This window comes from Clavelina lepadiformis, chromosome 3, assembly GCF_947623445.1.
Source record: "Clavelina lepadiformis chromosome 3, kaClaLepa1.1, whole genome shotgun sequence".
NCBI lineage: Eukaryota > Metazoa > Chordata > Ascidiacea > Aplousobranchia > Clavelinidae > Clavelina > Clavelina lepadiformis.
The window spans coordinates 19186934-19202992 of NC_135242.1; the positions used below are offsets into that span (position 1 = coordinate 19186934).

A 16059-nucleotide genomic window follows, 5' to 3' on the forward strand; every position below is an offset into this window, starting at 1 on the left:
AATGTCCATGCTAAAAACATAATGGGCTGTTCGTCAAACATGGTACGTTGTCAAGCATTGAGAGCAAGTTATCGATGACCTATTTCCACAAAGTAAATCGCCAATTGGGGGAAACCAGTGTAATTTGGACCCCTGTGTAAATCGGACCAAGGCTGATTTCAGACTAATCGCGGTAGGTGACGTCACAAACATCACGCGACATGGAAGACGTTAGCAAGAAAATGTGGCAGCAGTTGTGTTTGGTCTCGTTTCTTTTGTGGTCTAGTTACGAAAACGCAAGTAAACTATTAGGGGTGCTTGATCTTATTTTAGGTCATGCGTCATTTCAATATAATCGGAGGCTAGAGGCAGGTAGGAAAATAATTTAAACGTTTCGAGACAACTAAAACATTCGCAGATACTGTACCATGACAGTATTAGACTGTCAGTTTAAAATTTTAGTGAAGAGCCTGAAAGAAATTTCAGCTTAGATTTGTGTAAAATGGACCGCAATAAAACGTGTAATTTGGACCCCCCCCCCCCTAAATTACACGTAGAGGCAGATAACATTACCTGTTTTCTTAGGATATTAAACTTTCATTTTGTGATCCTTCTGATCTTGAACTTAGTACAAACATGACCACAAAAGCTGAGCGTAAGAGCAAAGGAGTGTATGGAAAGTGGGATGAAGAAGCGATGCGACATGCAATAGGGGCTGTAAGAGATGGCACAATGGGTATAAAAAAAGCAGCCGAACAGTTTCATGTCCCCAAAACGACTCTTCTAAGAAGACTGAAAAAGAAGAACAAGATTGCTCTTGGCAGCTGCAAGATGTTAGGAAGATCTACTGACCTCCCGGAAGAGATTGAAAACCAATTGGCAAAGCATATTGAAGATATGGAAGCCAGGTTTTATGGCTTGACATTGATGGACCTTCAAAAGCTTGCATTCCAAATTGCAGAAGCTAATAACATTTCTACTAGATTCAACAAAGAAAAGAAAATTGCTGGCTATGATTGGGTGAAAGGATTTCTGAAAAGGCATCCAGAAATATCTCTTCGATCCCCGGAGGCAACATCACTAGCGAGAGCATCCGGATTTAACAAACCACAGATAGCTAAGTTTTTTGAACTCATTCATGACATTTATGAAAAGAACAACTTAACTGCTGCCAGAATTTATAATATGGACGAATCTGGGATAAACGTTGTTCAGAAATTGTCAAAAGTTTTAGCTAAGAAGGGGAAACATCAAGTTGGCTCGATAACTAGTCAAGAGCGAGGATAAAATGTGACGGTTATTTGCTGCATGAGTGCAGCAGGAAATTTTGTCCCACCAGGCTTCATCTTTCCACGAGTGCGTATGAAGGAAGAGTTGAAGGATGGAGCTCCTCCAGGAAGCATGTTCACTTGTCAAGTGAGTCATGTTTAATTGTCTAGCAATCCTACCAGGCAAAACCCATCTTTTCTATGTTGATGCTATGTGTGCCGACATTGAATCTATGTAGGACTGTCAAAATGGTGGTTGTTACCACTGGGATGCTAAAGATGTCAAATTTTATAGCCTGCACTATTTACGTTTGCTAGTGTTTTCAAATGTTTCAACCAATTGGGCTATAAATTAATTAAACTATGCTCATACTGACAATTTGTTATTTGTAAAAATTGGTTTTATTATCACTGTATGGTGCATAAATTTGGCTTTGCTTTACAAAATGTTAGTCTCTCTATGCTCAATAGCTCGTAATAAATTTTGAACCTTTTTTCAGAAAAAGGGATGGATGAACAACGACATATTCTTGGAATGGATAAAACACTTCAGCCAGCATGCAAAGCCTAGCCAAGAAGAGAGGGTCCTGCTGATCTTAGATGGACATAAAAGCCACACGCACAATATCGAAGCTTTAGAGTTGGCATCAAAAAGTGGTGTTATTATGCTTTCATTACCACCACACACCAGTCATCGGATGCAGCCATTAGATTTAACTTTTTTCAAACCACTGAAGACCTATTATTATCAACAAATTGAGCAGTGGCTGCGTGCAAATCCTGGACGAGCAGTCTCTGCGTTTCAAATTTGTCGTTTGTTTGGTCTTGCATACGGAAAAGCTGCAAATGTTAGCTGTGCGGTGAATGGATTTCGAAAGGCCGGAATTTATCCAGTTAATATGCTGGTCTTTAATGACGGTGATTTTGCTGCTGCTGATGTCACAGATCAACCCGATCCAGCTGAGAATTCAGATGATCTAATCGCCACCACAAGCTCAGCTCTAGTGGAAAATGCAAGCTCAACTGCAGTTAACACCACTCCTGCTTGCATCAACAAAACAGCTGAAACCAGCAATCTAGTTTCTGACATGCAAGCCAGCCCTGTAGGCTTACTCTCATCCATTTCTTATTCTGAGAAAAAAAAAAGTGTTGTAACTGTCACAGATATCAGCCCTCTACCAAAGCGAATCCGATCTATGAATCCTGGTACCAAACGGCGAAAATCTTCACGCGCCACAATTTTGACAAGTTCTCCTCATAAAAACACTCTGAATAAAAGAGACAGTGATGTGACAAAAAGAGGCGGTGCACAAAAAACGAAACAGAAGAGAGGAAGGAAAACAGAGAACAAACAGAATTCCATCTGCCTGGTGTGTGGAGATTCTGCAGATGAAGACTGGATTCAATGCAAAAACTGCAAGGAATGGACCCATGAAGAATGTGCTGATATTAGTGATTCCAAGTATTATTACTGCGACAACTGTTCGTAAATGTGTGTTTCTGTTTTTGCATGGGTTGTTCTATTTTTGTGAGTTATCGATGGTTCCAGATTGCACAATCACACATTGTGTAAATTGGACCCCTCATTTGAAAAAATTAAAATTGACTATTTACCAGCAGTGTCATTGAATTAGAAACTTATACAGTGAAGTTAGGTGCTATCCGAATGAAATTGAATATTAAGTTGTATGTTTTGTTCAAAAATGGAAGGGGTCCATTTTACACAACAGTTGTGTAAATTGGACCCTTAGCATGAAAAAATTTAATTTGGTAGTGCACCTCCAGTTTAAATTATTTAAGCCCGATACTTCGTTATGTTGTACCTTTCATGTATGTGAATAAACAAGTGAAGTTTGGAAGAAATCGACTAAGGACTTTCGTTATTATCAAAGATTTTGCTTAAGGGGTCCAAATTACACTGGTTTCCCCTACAAGCAAACTTAGTTTATTTATATTTTCTAAGATAGGTGTGTAAAGATTTGTGAATGTGTACTACGCTATTCGACATTCAACAGTAACTTTAGCTAGTTTTGATTTGGATTATGTGCTGCTGCATTTCAATATATAATGTACTGACAGTTTGAGTGAGTCCTTTAATTGCAGCCATACTTGAGTCAGCCCAGTTGGCGGGGCAACTGTTATCTCTAGGACCTGGCAATAACTGACAAACTTAAGGTTAAGGTTCCATACACCCTACACTGTCATTGTTATACGCACAAGACATTATGGACGTATACCCTACAATTCCAAATTTTAAAAATGCATAACGTCGAAGAAAAATTGCAAAAAGACAAGCTCAACTATCTGACATCGTACCCCACCCATGGTTAACTTATAATCACCACGTGCCTCGCTTATTCTATTATTTATTATTACGCTATTAATATTTGTTTCCGTTAAACGTGTCCAACGAGGAAAGAACAATTGCTGCCGCTGCAAAAACTACGAATAAATATCAGCATAGTCAAAAAAGTAAAACTCTATTTAAACAAAGAAAACCTAACTACCACTTACTACTCTTTAATGGAAAGTTACACTCGATATTGCATACCTGTGTGGAAGCATAGTCAGAGGTCTTTAATAAACAAGTTCCAAAAAATCTCTAATTAGGCTAATTTGAAGAAATGATAACATGAAGCAAGAAGAACAGTACATTGTAGTCAATTGAGAGTTTGTTTAGCCTAAACATGTGTACTTTGATTCATAAATTTAGGCAATAAAATTTACCCTCTTGTTATAACGACTTGTTTAATAAAAACCGTACATAAATACTAGAAATAGTTCTACTTCTTGCACTTTACCTTTTTTCAGCAAGCAGGTCACTCAACAGTCTTTAAAATATTGTGAACCAAAACAATGGAATAATTTACCAGGCTCTATAAGGGTATGTAGTGGCCTGGGAGCCGCTTTTAATACCAATATATTATTCGTGGGAACGTACTCGCCATTTATTTATTGTGATATTGTTTACTGATAAAACCGCAATTATTGTCGTTTAATATTTGGAAACTTGCTCTAAATAACTTTATGTGAAAACGCCGTTTAGTACGTTACCAGGTGATTTCATAACATCCTAGTTTTAACTGAATGTAATTCCCATTGCCAACGCTTTGTTTTTTATCGTTCACACATTCTGAAATGTTCGTGTATATTGTGTTGAATATTTCCGCTCACATCGCTCCGCTTTATAAACTCGAACTTCTGCGCGAGTAACCGCGCAGACAGAGATACAGAATCGTACGAACGTATTACGTTAGTCGTGTAAAATGTAATTCGTTAGACTTGTTTTAAATGGTGAATGCTAAGTTTGTGATTGTATCATATTCGGAACCTGTACAGTTCCTACAATAAAGGATCGTTTCTGATAAACTGTATCTGTGATAACGTAAGAGCTTTCGGCTAGTACAACGTTAGGTTAGAGAATTCTAACCGCACGCAACCACGGAGTCAGATCATTAATTCGGCAGGTAAATTAAGTCCGAATAACATAAGATAAGACTGACAACAGTGCTATCCTCTGCAGGTACTTACATCAACTACTCTCTTTAGTAACAAATTAAAAGCGTATTTACTAGAGAGACAGTCTAAGAGCATGTACTCCGATTGGCAGCTACTCGACTAATTCACCTATATCTTCATGTTTATGCACTTTTAAATTTACCCTTATTTTTGAATCACTGTAAACAAATTGTACTTATGACCACTAATAGAACTTTTTATTTTACGGCGTTCTGTAATCACTGAGGTCAGATCTTACTCATAAACACTTATTTACGTTCACATTCCCAGAATGCTTATTAACTTGCGCTTTTTTTCTCCCTTTTGTTCACATTGCTGTGAGTGTGCTTTTATACACAAATGCTTATGCTGTCTATTGCACCTTGTGTTTGTATGACAAAAATTGATTTTGTATAAAGGCAGCCTACTTTACACAACCACACTACCTCGTTTGTTTCTATCAAAATTAGTATTATTGCTCTTTCTCTTGCATCATATGCCACTCTCCATCTATTTTTTCTTTTATGTCGATTATTCTCTAAATAACGGCTGTTGAAAATTCAAACTCCAGTACTCTTTCCTGCGTTGTAAACATTGTTTTTTGAAACACAAATAAAAAGACTTTGGAAAAGATATTCAACTCTTCCTGGCACTTGCAGTACATCACTGTTGATGTATGCATATTCAAACAAGCTGATCAAACCATATGGCTGGACATGAGTGACGTATCTGACCATCTTCTATTTCCGCTCACAACCGACCTGTGTAAACATTCCTACCGCGTAAACAGGCCACCTGAACGGGAAACTAGTCCCATAGATGGAGTTCATTTTAGTGGGGGTTTTCTTCTTCCATCTAGACAAACAGGTCGGTTCCATCTTGACGGTGACACAACGCTTATGTCCTGCCAAACTATCAGCGTAACTTTTGTTTTTCATTAAATCTGTTTAAATTATGTGTTTGTGTTAAATTATGTTTTAATAACGTGTTTATAATTTGGGTTTGGTGGCCGTGCTTACGCTAATAATTTTTTTACATTTTCTGATTGGTTCCTAATGCACGTTTTTGCCCTCCAGGCCTTGTCACCTTTTTCCCGTCCAGTTTGTGGAAAATGTCGATAACTACTAATATGTTTGCGACCACCTGCGTCAGCACAATTTTTTCGTTCCCCACATTAAAACGAAAAAAAATAAATGAATGAATCGATTGTATCCTTATTACAGGATGTTGACATCATCTACAAATAGCTTTATTATTGCAAATGGATATATGAACGGTGAACGCACATATATAACGCAATCACGGCGTTAATAAAGAGCTTGGCACAACAATAAGAGTTTAGTAACAGGGATAACTACTTACTACACCATTTCACCGATGATAGTTAAACGAGTAATTACGCAATGAACTTTAAAAGCATAATATAAACTTACAGCAAACGTATTTAAAATAGGCCAACACTGATCAATAATTCCAATTGTATATGTTGTCGTTAAGACTGCAGAACAAATGGCTTGATTCATGATTTATCTTTCAGATCGCAAATTTGTACAAGTTACTCCAGGCTAAACTTTTAAAACAGAAAACAGTTTTAGAATGGAATCAAAACTACAACCATTGCGCTATATATTATATAAATTAATCGGCTTGGAACACTTCAAACAAAGCAAGAAAATAAAAGCTAATTACAAGGAAGACTGTTAAACTGATGAAGCACCTTTACTCGAAGCAGAAGACACTGATTATACCTTTGAGCTACCCAGCTTGAGTTACTCAGAGTTCATTTACTTAATATTACGAAACAGGAATTTTATGGAAACCTGTTAAGTTACTTTAAACTATTCGATATTTTAAGTAAAACCAAGTAGAATTGACAAAATAAACACAAGCAAGCAGAAATAGAGATTTATCTACTTTGAGAAAATGGAAAATTCAGTTATTGAAGAATAAAATCTTCAAGGGGATGCAATTCTGAAGCATTGTGCAGTGCTTCCACAGTTGCAGGTGTGGCTGTATGAAGAAAAAAATATGAAAAGTTAAGAATATAATTGGTAATTTCATAAAGAACATCATATCAATGCAGTTTTATTGCAACCTAATAGAGGTTTTAATGTAAAACAAAAGATACAATGCTCTAAATGAAGCAGCATTTAGATTAAACCCACGTAATGGAAAATAAGTTTTTAGTCCACGTTCTCGTTTCGATGCTTCAACCGCGAACTTAAGGGCATCAGCAACACAAATGGACATGCACATCGGTGGCTCTCCAGTTGCTTTAGATCGAAGAATTCCAAGAGGATTTGGCGAATTTTTTAATAGCTCAATATTCCACTCAATGGGAATATCCTATAGCAAAGCATGTTTACGATATGAAGAAAACATCATCTGATTTTAACTGGGCAAATTGCTATTATAGCAAGATTCCAAAATTAACCTGATGGTAGTAAATCATAAATTTGAGGCAAATAACTACATAAAATATCACCATTAACAAATCACTTACACATAGAGTGGTAATAACCAATAACATCACATGATGCTATAAAAAAGATTCGCTATAAAGGTTATTTACCTTAGACGTAGGCGGCTTGTACTCCCAGGTACCATTTGTGACAAGTTGGCCAGAGCTTTCGTCATAAATCATCTGTTCACTTGTCCAAAAGCCAATTCCCATCACAAAAGCTCCTTCCACTTGCCCAATATCAACAGACGGATTCAAACTGCACACAAAACAGAAATTTTATTGCTATTGTGCAAAATATATGACTTCTCTCACACAATTACATTACATCAATTTTCACACACAATGCATTCTCTCACACAAGTAATTACATCACACCACTAATTACACCAAAACAGATGCATGATGTCAAACAATAAAAACTAACAGATAGCAGCAACACATACCTTATTCCACAATCGAATACTGTGTCCACTTTCAAAATCTGATGCTCTCCTGTCAATACATCATATTCCACCTCAGCACAGGTCACTCCGTAGGAGGAGTAACTTCTTGATCCAAGCGTTGGGCTCCTATACCAAGTGATATGAGCATGAATGACCTCAATGTTAGCGCTAGTTAGTCTTTTATACAGTAATTGAGAACAAATTCACAATGGGAAATAGATTTAGGTACAGACATCAGATATATCTCGTTTCATGATGACAACACAGGCAAACATAAAACATAGAAATATTGCTTTGAAACTTGTCAATAATCGAAATAAACACCCACATGTGTGACACTGTGAGATCTACATCTTCACTGTAGCACTTCGCTATTAAATTTTTCCACGTAACATCTTTCCCCATCTTTGCTCTGATAGGTTCAATTCTAGAATTCAGAACCTCACAACATCCAAGAACAGACTGTGAAACATACACACAGCAATTTGGGATTTTATTATGCTACATTAAACATATTTAATGAGGAGTTACTCAATAGTATGCATGCATCCAGATTACAACAAGCTAGCATAGTATCCAAAGCAGAATATTATTAAATCACCTTGCATGTCGCTTCACTGGTCATACTACCACCAGTAACCTGGCTGTTTGGGCCAGTCAATGTGCTCGCTCGTTGTACAGAAATTAAATCCATAGAAATTCCAAGCTTGTAAGCTGCCACTTGGGCAACCTGCAAAGAAAAACATTTCACATTTACCTTCAAGTACAACCTTCACATATGTTGCCTATTGAAAGAGCACCAAGGTATGCATCAAAACATGATTAAACAAATACTTTTCACAGATTACATGCCAATAGAAAACAGGCAAGAAATTCTGTATTGTTTTGATGTACCTTTGTGTTAATTCCCTGGCCACATTCAATTCCACCATGAGATATAACCACAGAGCCGTCATTGGCATAAACAGCCATTAACACAGAGTACTTAGATGCACTCAAGTCCAATCTGGAATGTATTACAAAACACAAGGCAAAAAATAAATACAAAGTGCTTAAAGCAGTAAGAATTCAACAAAAGTAAATACAGTACACTAAAACCTTAAGAACATAACTGTTACACAAGAATGTTATATAAAAAAATTTTCTTACTCAAATTTCATTGGACTTATGGCAATGCCTTTCTTTTTCCATTTATTTGTTTCATTGAATACCTCAATGTCTTGTTGCCGCTTCCTCACATCGTATTTGTCCAATAAATCTAAAATTTATTTCAAAATCCATGTTTTTGTGCATGGTTGAACATTTCTTTAATAACATACCGAGATAAATGAGTACTGGAATTGTTTGGATTTGGGTAAATTTTACTTTGATAGATGTCTCTAATCTGGCAATACATAAGAACAGTTCCCTTCAGATTGGTTTGTCCTTTCTTGTAGAGGTTGGCAAACTTCACATCAATGGCATCTTTTCCAAGGAAAGATGCAACATGTTCCATCATCAGATCTGCATGTGCAGTCATCTGCAAGCTTCCTATAGTTAAAAGAAAGTGCCAGTCAATTACTTAAAAATTATAATAATTTCTAATTAGCATATGATCCTATTTGACAAACTGTTACAATAATCTCAAGTTGGGTTTTACGTGAACAAAAAGAGTTTATTTGTGGCACATAACAAAGCATCTAAAACAAACACAGTTGCACATCAATCAAAAGAAATCTTACACATATCGGTGAGTTCAAAAAAACAGTTACCTGGCGCACGACACCAAGTAGTGGAGGGTATATTGGTCTTGCAAACGTAAGACTTATATCTTCGATTGGGACAGTAATATGCTACAACACATTTTACCTATATAAGTAATGCTAACAATAGTACTGGTAAATACAATGTATTGCTCTTATTTGTTACTATATTTATTTATAAGAAAGCTTTAAAGCAGGGTAGAAAACATGTATAAAATAAATCTTTTTAGCATAAATATTTTCACCACTGTCGGCATACAACTCCACAGTTGTTGGACCATCGACTTCAGCATCAAAAACAGAAGCTCCACTGTTTCCATATAACAGGCAATCTACTCCTTCCATTATTCCATTGTCATTAAACCCTAACAAAATTTAGAGACAGATCTAAAGCACAGTATAAAATTTTTATTTTGAAAATGAAATCAATGCTCTTGAGCTGTCTTTAGTAGGCGGGTTAGAGCAGGGTTTCCAAAACTTTTTGGGCCACGAATCCTTATTTGTGAATCTGATATTTTTTGGAGCTCAGCCTTACGTCATGTCAAATTTTTCTGAGCAACCGGCACAGAAGGAAATGCAAAACAAAAAATAAATAACATCATGTTTATCACAAAAATTAACAACATCAATGGGATGGATGGGGGTTGCTTATACGATCGCAAAAGCTTACGAAATCATTTCACTTACGAATCACTGCAGCAATTGTCTACTTTTAAATTTTTGTCATATCATCATGGAACCCAGTGGTCCGCAGACCCTAGTTTGGGAAACACTGGGATAGCGAACTCTGTATACCACTTCCCTTTAACTATACAGTAATATCCCAGTTAAGCTTGCAACATTTGATTAAAAAAATATACATTCATTTACAGCAATTTTTTTGTACTTAGAGTAAATTCAACAAGTCAAGTTGTGACTAAAAAAAAGTTAAAGTTATACTATAATTCAGGATTTAAACATATGTAAAAGGACTATATATCCCCCATTCAGTCAGATTGCTACAAATATGATTATATACAAATTGCGTTTGTTGCAGGCTACTTACAAAAAAAGTGAGTTGACTTAAGTTACACAAACCAATCACTCGTAAATGGTTACTGATAAGCGCCTTCAGTTTTTCTGATATATACTTTACAGAATAATACACCTATATAGCTACTGTATTTACAAAAACATCTTTACCAACTTTGCACAAACTGCTCAGAAAAAAGTTGCGAACTTAACCAGGATGTTATTGTTTTTTAACAATACAATAGATTACTTCATCTTACATATGCAAATGGAAAATAAATGTGCAAGGTAAAAAAAAAGATTTCTCAACGTTCAGTAAATGCATCAAAACCTAATTAACAAGCAAAATACTGTGCAGTAATCACATCATCCCACCTAATCTGTACTTGATAGTGTAGGGAACGCGGGAACCAAATGTAGACATGCAAGTTTTAAGATCAGCATGAAATCGAACTGGTCTACGTGTAACATATGAACCCAATGTAGCAGCTGCCGCCGCAATCAGCGAATTCGTGGCCTTTCCCCCATAAGCTCCACCAATTCTCTTCGTTGTGATCTCAATTCTGAGTAAATATGTGACACAAGATATACTGAGACTTCTAATAGTCAGCTACCAAGGACTGCCATATTTCAAAGTATGAGGTATTGTTATAACAACACCTTCTAAAACGTATATATTCATGCAGAAGAATGTTACTTGTTCTGTGATACACCAAATGCATAAGATATGGCATTTTGGATAAAAATATGAGTTTGTGAGGCCGATTCCAACGTAAATCCTCCCTCCTCTGTGCATTCAGCCCGGCAAATTTGAGTTTCCATGTAGAAGTGATACTGTGATCCCATGTTAAACTCACCACTTACCTAAACAAAGTGTTTATTGCAGTAAACAATAAAATCATGCTATAAATCACCGTTCCCACTTACACTGCACAAACAAAACTATATGAAGCACAGTTGCATGATTTTAATTGCCTAACTTGAGTCTTTCATGAACTGCTTAACATAATTTAAAATGGTTTTCTTAGATACCACATGCTTGGCCTTCTTTAGGGCTTCATCTGGATTGCCCATTTCAACTGGTGGTACAACATCTGGATAAAAAGATGCCTGGGTAATTGCATCCTGTGTCGTCAGAATAGGTTTCTGAATGTTTTTGTAAGTAACTTTCACTGCCTTAGCAATCAGCACTGACTGCTCCCATGTTTCTGAAAAGTATAGTTTATGATGTAATGCTACACTATATCTTGGCAATATCTAATATATTATTTATGTATCTTTAATCTTTTAGTTGGACATGTTTCTGGATAACCTGCTATCACCAAAGCAACAGGTTGCCCAGCAAATTCGACATGACTTGAAGCTATGATGGGCTGTGATGTATCAAATGGATACAAATGAGTGTTTTGAACTTCAGATGGAAAATTGTCGCCTAAAAAGAGATGTAAAAAGATTTACAAGTTTTAAGTATTTTTACAAAGGCCCCGATACATTCTATACAAAACTAAGCTAATTGCTGTACCTGTGACGATAGCTACAAAGCCCGGCATTTGTTTGGCGAGGGAATCATCAATATTATCAATGTCTGCATTTGGCACTTCAGATAAAACAAAGGTACAGAATAGTTCATCATTGCTTGGCACGCGGTCGCTGATGTATTGGGCCTCACCAGATGCCTGTGATGTGATAAATAAAAAACTGAAAGATAGGTTGTAAAAAAATAGCAAGTTTTTTGAATCCCTTGGTGCATCATGTTGCCAAACATTACCACATGCTGTAGTGTTTTTTTGTAGACACCTGTGTGTTATCTTAAAGCCACAATGATGAACTAATCAAGTTAACATTAAATACAAAATCCGCCAAAGATGTCACAATATTAAGAAGAAGACAATTTAAAACTATGACGTCAGTTTCACATTAAACCTGAAGGATTCCAGAAAGTTTTGGAACTTCTTTCGACACTGGGTAAGTTGTTTCATCTGTTGTAAATGTCTGCGTTCCTTTCGAAACAGGTCGCACCAGGGGGTAAACTCCACTTTCTATACCAGTTCCAAGATTGCTTGGATTGCAAAGGGATAAATAGAACTGCAAAAAATTGAACTTTATCATGAGCGAAGATAAACTTAAATATTTATTGAAGCCTAAGTAAATAGAACAAAATTGATATAACAACATCAAAAGTCTAAGCCCAGCCATATCAGCAAACATTTTACTTTGTAAAACAAACCCAATGCCAGGTTATGTTTGTATTCCGAGGTCCCAGTTTGCTTGATTTGATCAGAAAGCAGGTTAAGTGCATCTGCAAAATAAAGAGTATTCAAGCACAAGAATGTTAACACAAGTCAAATATTTGGTTCATGTGACTACAGCAGCAATGCATTATCAGCAGTGCAGTATATAACGTTTATGAGGCACTAAAAAATTTATCAGTATTTTGTGTAATTGGTTGCCTGTGCTGAAAGTTGCAAAGGTTACCCCTATGACAGGATTTAATGAGCCAATATAATACATGATAATTTTATTGACATTACCTTTGAGAGTTTCACTGACAATTGATTTCCCTTTCAGGAACTCTTCCGTTTTTACTGCCCTTGCAAATGTTGGGCTAATTCCACCAAATACTGCTGTAAACTGTAAAATTTGACTTTGATCTTCCGACAACTCAGCAAAAAATGCAGCATTCACATATGCATGAGCATTCTGCAGAAATGTAATAAAATTTACATGAATAGACGTTCGATGCAGTGTTCGTGGGAATGGGGTTATCTGTCTATTGAAAAGAGGCACAATGTCAAATTACATTACGATTCACACAAAATACTTAACACAAAGTATTTCGCGTCATGCCATGCCTATTGTATGCTGCAATAAAAACTCTTTAAATTTTATCAACAAACCTGAGAACGTGGCATGACTTTGTATGTTTTCATTTTGAATTGCTTGCCAGTTAGTTTTGGAATGGTAATAGAAATAATCAACTGCCAAAAATATTAGATAAATAGAAATATGAAATAACATAAGTAATATATTAGTTATCTTAAGATACCTAGTATAATTCATATAAAACTTTACACTGAAAAAGTTACTTAAAATGTCACAATCCAAGAATTAGATTTTATTCATGACAAAAGCTTCACAATTCATCTTTGAAATTTGATTCCTTATGCATATCTCAATTAACACACCCTCAAAAACAGATTTGCTGGAAAGTTCTTCGCAAAAAAATAAAATTGCGGAAGATAGTGAGTAAGTTTACTTTCTTACGTCAGAACTCAAAGCAACACAAACCGTCACTAACAACCAATTTTTATGTTTGGCAATTTCTATGTTTGGTGAATGTACCAAAGATTGGTCAATGACCGTGCTTGACTCATGTGATAAACTTTTGAACTGGCATTATTAGGATACCTTATCCGTAAGATGAAGTAATGTTGAACCATCAGCTGCAAAAACAGTGTGGGTAGAATATTCATCCGCAACAATATCATAAACTTTAACTTGTGCCCTGGCCGCTTCCAACAAAACACAAACGTCTGAAGGAAATTCAGGGTGTTGACATTTCAAGGCAACATTACCAGCCCAAGATCCAGCCTACATATTATGTACAAAATATATGCTATGTTCACATGACATATTAATGATATGAGATAAAACTATAAACATGAATTACAGACATACTATATGCAAATTATGTATATTATCAGTACAAAACTGTTTGACAGCAGATAGTCCAGTAACTGCATCAACTATTTGATTAATTCCATTCATTCAGATTTCATAGTTTATTTGCACTAAATGACAATAATTCATAATAAAAGTTTGTATGATCAAACAATGCCTCACATTTCTCACAGGAACACTGGCTACTTTCTTCAAATGCTTTGCTATTGGTTCAAAGGTCACTGATTCTGAGGATCGTTTTGTCAATGTTTTCAAAATTTCATTCAAGGTGACTGCAGCACCAAAATCGATGCTGTCACCATGGTTGTCAATACTTCGAAGAACCGGCATTTGCCCAATGTCAATCATAAAGGCATATGATGATGTCAGTTTGTATACTCCTGACAAAATAGAAGACATCTTTTGTAATAAAAATTTAGATGATGGACTCTAAATCGTAGGACACAGCACATCTATAAAAGTTTGAAATATATATTGCATAATGATTTCGATTCAATAGCAAAAAAAAAAACGATACAAAACTAGCATTAATGTATGGACCTGAGCCAGTATTCCCGGATATAAATCGCCAGGATCGTTTCTCCAAAATCAACTCCTGCAGGAATGATTTCAATTCTGAAATAGATGATGGTCGAATCCAAGTAGTAGAATCCCCTGCAATCTGAATTGGACGCAGGTCACCTAATCTCATTTTCTGCTTCTTTGCACACTCAGTTGTGGTTAAATCCTTTCAAAAATAATTGGTAATATGAAAGTTTCCAAAAAATTTATTCTCGGCCGACAAAATTTCAAAATAAATATTATACGCAATATAATGTACATCCGAGACCTCTATATCTTGACATTTATCTTTTAATGATGAATCTGCATCACAAGCAAAGCATTTCATTGCATCAAGTATTGAACGATATCCTGTACATCGGCAAATATGACCATCAAAATTATCTTCAATAGTTTGTTGATTTGGGGATTCCTCCTCTTCCAGCAAGCTTTATAAAAACATTTTACTGTGACTTATTAAGAGCTCAATTAACATTCTATTAAACAAAACAACAACATGTGACACACTAACTTATGACAAGCAAAAATAGGAAATTAAGGATCCAGTCTAGTAGGATCAGTAAAAATCTACAACATAAAGCTCTAAGCAGATATATAAATATTACCTATGCATTGACATCACGAAACCAGGGGTGCAATAACCACACTGACTTGCACCAAACTCAGCAACCCGAGACTGAATTTTATTAAAACCTTTTCTTTGTGATCCGATGCCTTCAACAGTGGTAATATGGCACCCATCCACTGAACACAAGGGCAGCAAGCACTGTCACAACATGTTCAAATAAGAAATCTTCCAAGCAAAATGAATTTAAAAAAGATACAGTAAACTTCAAAGTTAATTACATTGCACACTTACAGAGTTAACTGCTTTAACTGATTCCACTGGACGTTGGAGTGCGACAACGCAACATCCACAGCCTCCTTCTCCACACATAATCTTGGTGCCAGTTAAACCTGGCTGTGAACGAAGCCATGAATTGAAACTGGAACTTGGATTTGGATTACTGACAAAATATTCCTTTTGATTCACAAAAAAGGAAATTGCATTATTGCTAGTCATAGTTAAACATAAGCATTTACGCCAATGCTGCAAAAAATAAAAGCGATTAACATTGGTTGCCTATTTACACGACTGGAAAGCAAGGCAGTTTTTGACAAAATATCGTGCATGCAAAGATGCAAAGTTCGGCACGCATTGAAAGCTTAATTCTTTGTTTATTTCTTATAAATTTGCATTCAAACAGCTATGGCCTATTAAGTTCCACTTTCAACTATAGCCTATTAAGTCGTTACAAACCTTACAAAACGTTACAAACCTGCATACAGTAGCTTAAATAAGTCTGTCTATTTAGTCTAGTAGATTAGTTTTGTAGGTCTATAGGCCAGTTAGAAACATCTTTCAAGTGATG

The 16059-nt window shown here is 35.9% G+C and overlaps 3 protein-coding genes across 3 annotated transcripts; 2 read left to right on the top strand and 1 right to left on the bottom strand.

Moving 5' to 3' along the window:
* The first annotated feature begins 615 nt into the window (after positions 1-615).
* LOC143449845 (uncharacterized) lies at positions 616-1266 on the top strand. The gene has a single exon (XM_076950173.1). The coding sequence runs from the start codon at positions 616-618 to the stop codon at positions 1264-1266; it is 651 nt and encodes a 216-aa protein (XP_076806288.1).
* A 4-nt stretch (positions 1267-1270) lies between these two features.
* Positions 1271-2902, top strand: LOC143450355 (uncharacterized). The gene is made up of 2 exons (XM_076950867.1): positions 1271-1395; positions 1748-2902. Exons 1-2 carry the CDS (start codon positions 1288-1290, stop codon positions 2735-2737), a joined length of 1098 nt encoding a protein of 365 aa, XP_076806982.1. The 5' UTR covers positions 1271-1287; the 3' UTR covers positions 2738-2902.
* Positions 2903-5978: 3076 nt separating this feature from the next.
* On the bottom strand, positions 5979-15733 carry LOC143448853 (uncharacterized). The gene is made up of 26 exons (XM_076948770.1): positions 15507-15733; positions 15253-15413; positions 14916-15075; positions 14627-14813; positions 14249-14466; positions 13814-13996; positions 13303-13383; positions 12937-13105; positions 12619-12704; positions 12329-12490; positions 11928-12081; positions 11718-11837; positions 11438-11613; positions 11103-11269; positions 10781-10968; positions 9640-9759; positions 9404-9484; positions 9018-9182; positions 8802-8910; positions 8547-8658; positions 8254-8382; positions 7981-8114; positions 7653-7778; positions 7318-7465; positions 6911-7091; positions 5979-6755 (listed from the first exon to the last, which is right to left on the bottom strand). The coding sequence occupies exons 1-26, from the start codon at positions 15708-15710 to the stop codon at positions 6682-6684; spliced, it is 3795 nt and encodes a 1264-aa protein (XP_076804885.1). The 5' UTR covers positions 15711-15733; the 3' UTR covers positions 5979-6681.
* Between the last annotated feature and the right edge of the window lie 326 nt (positions 15734-16059).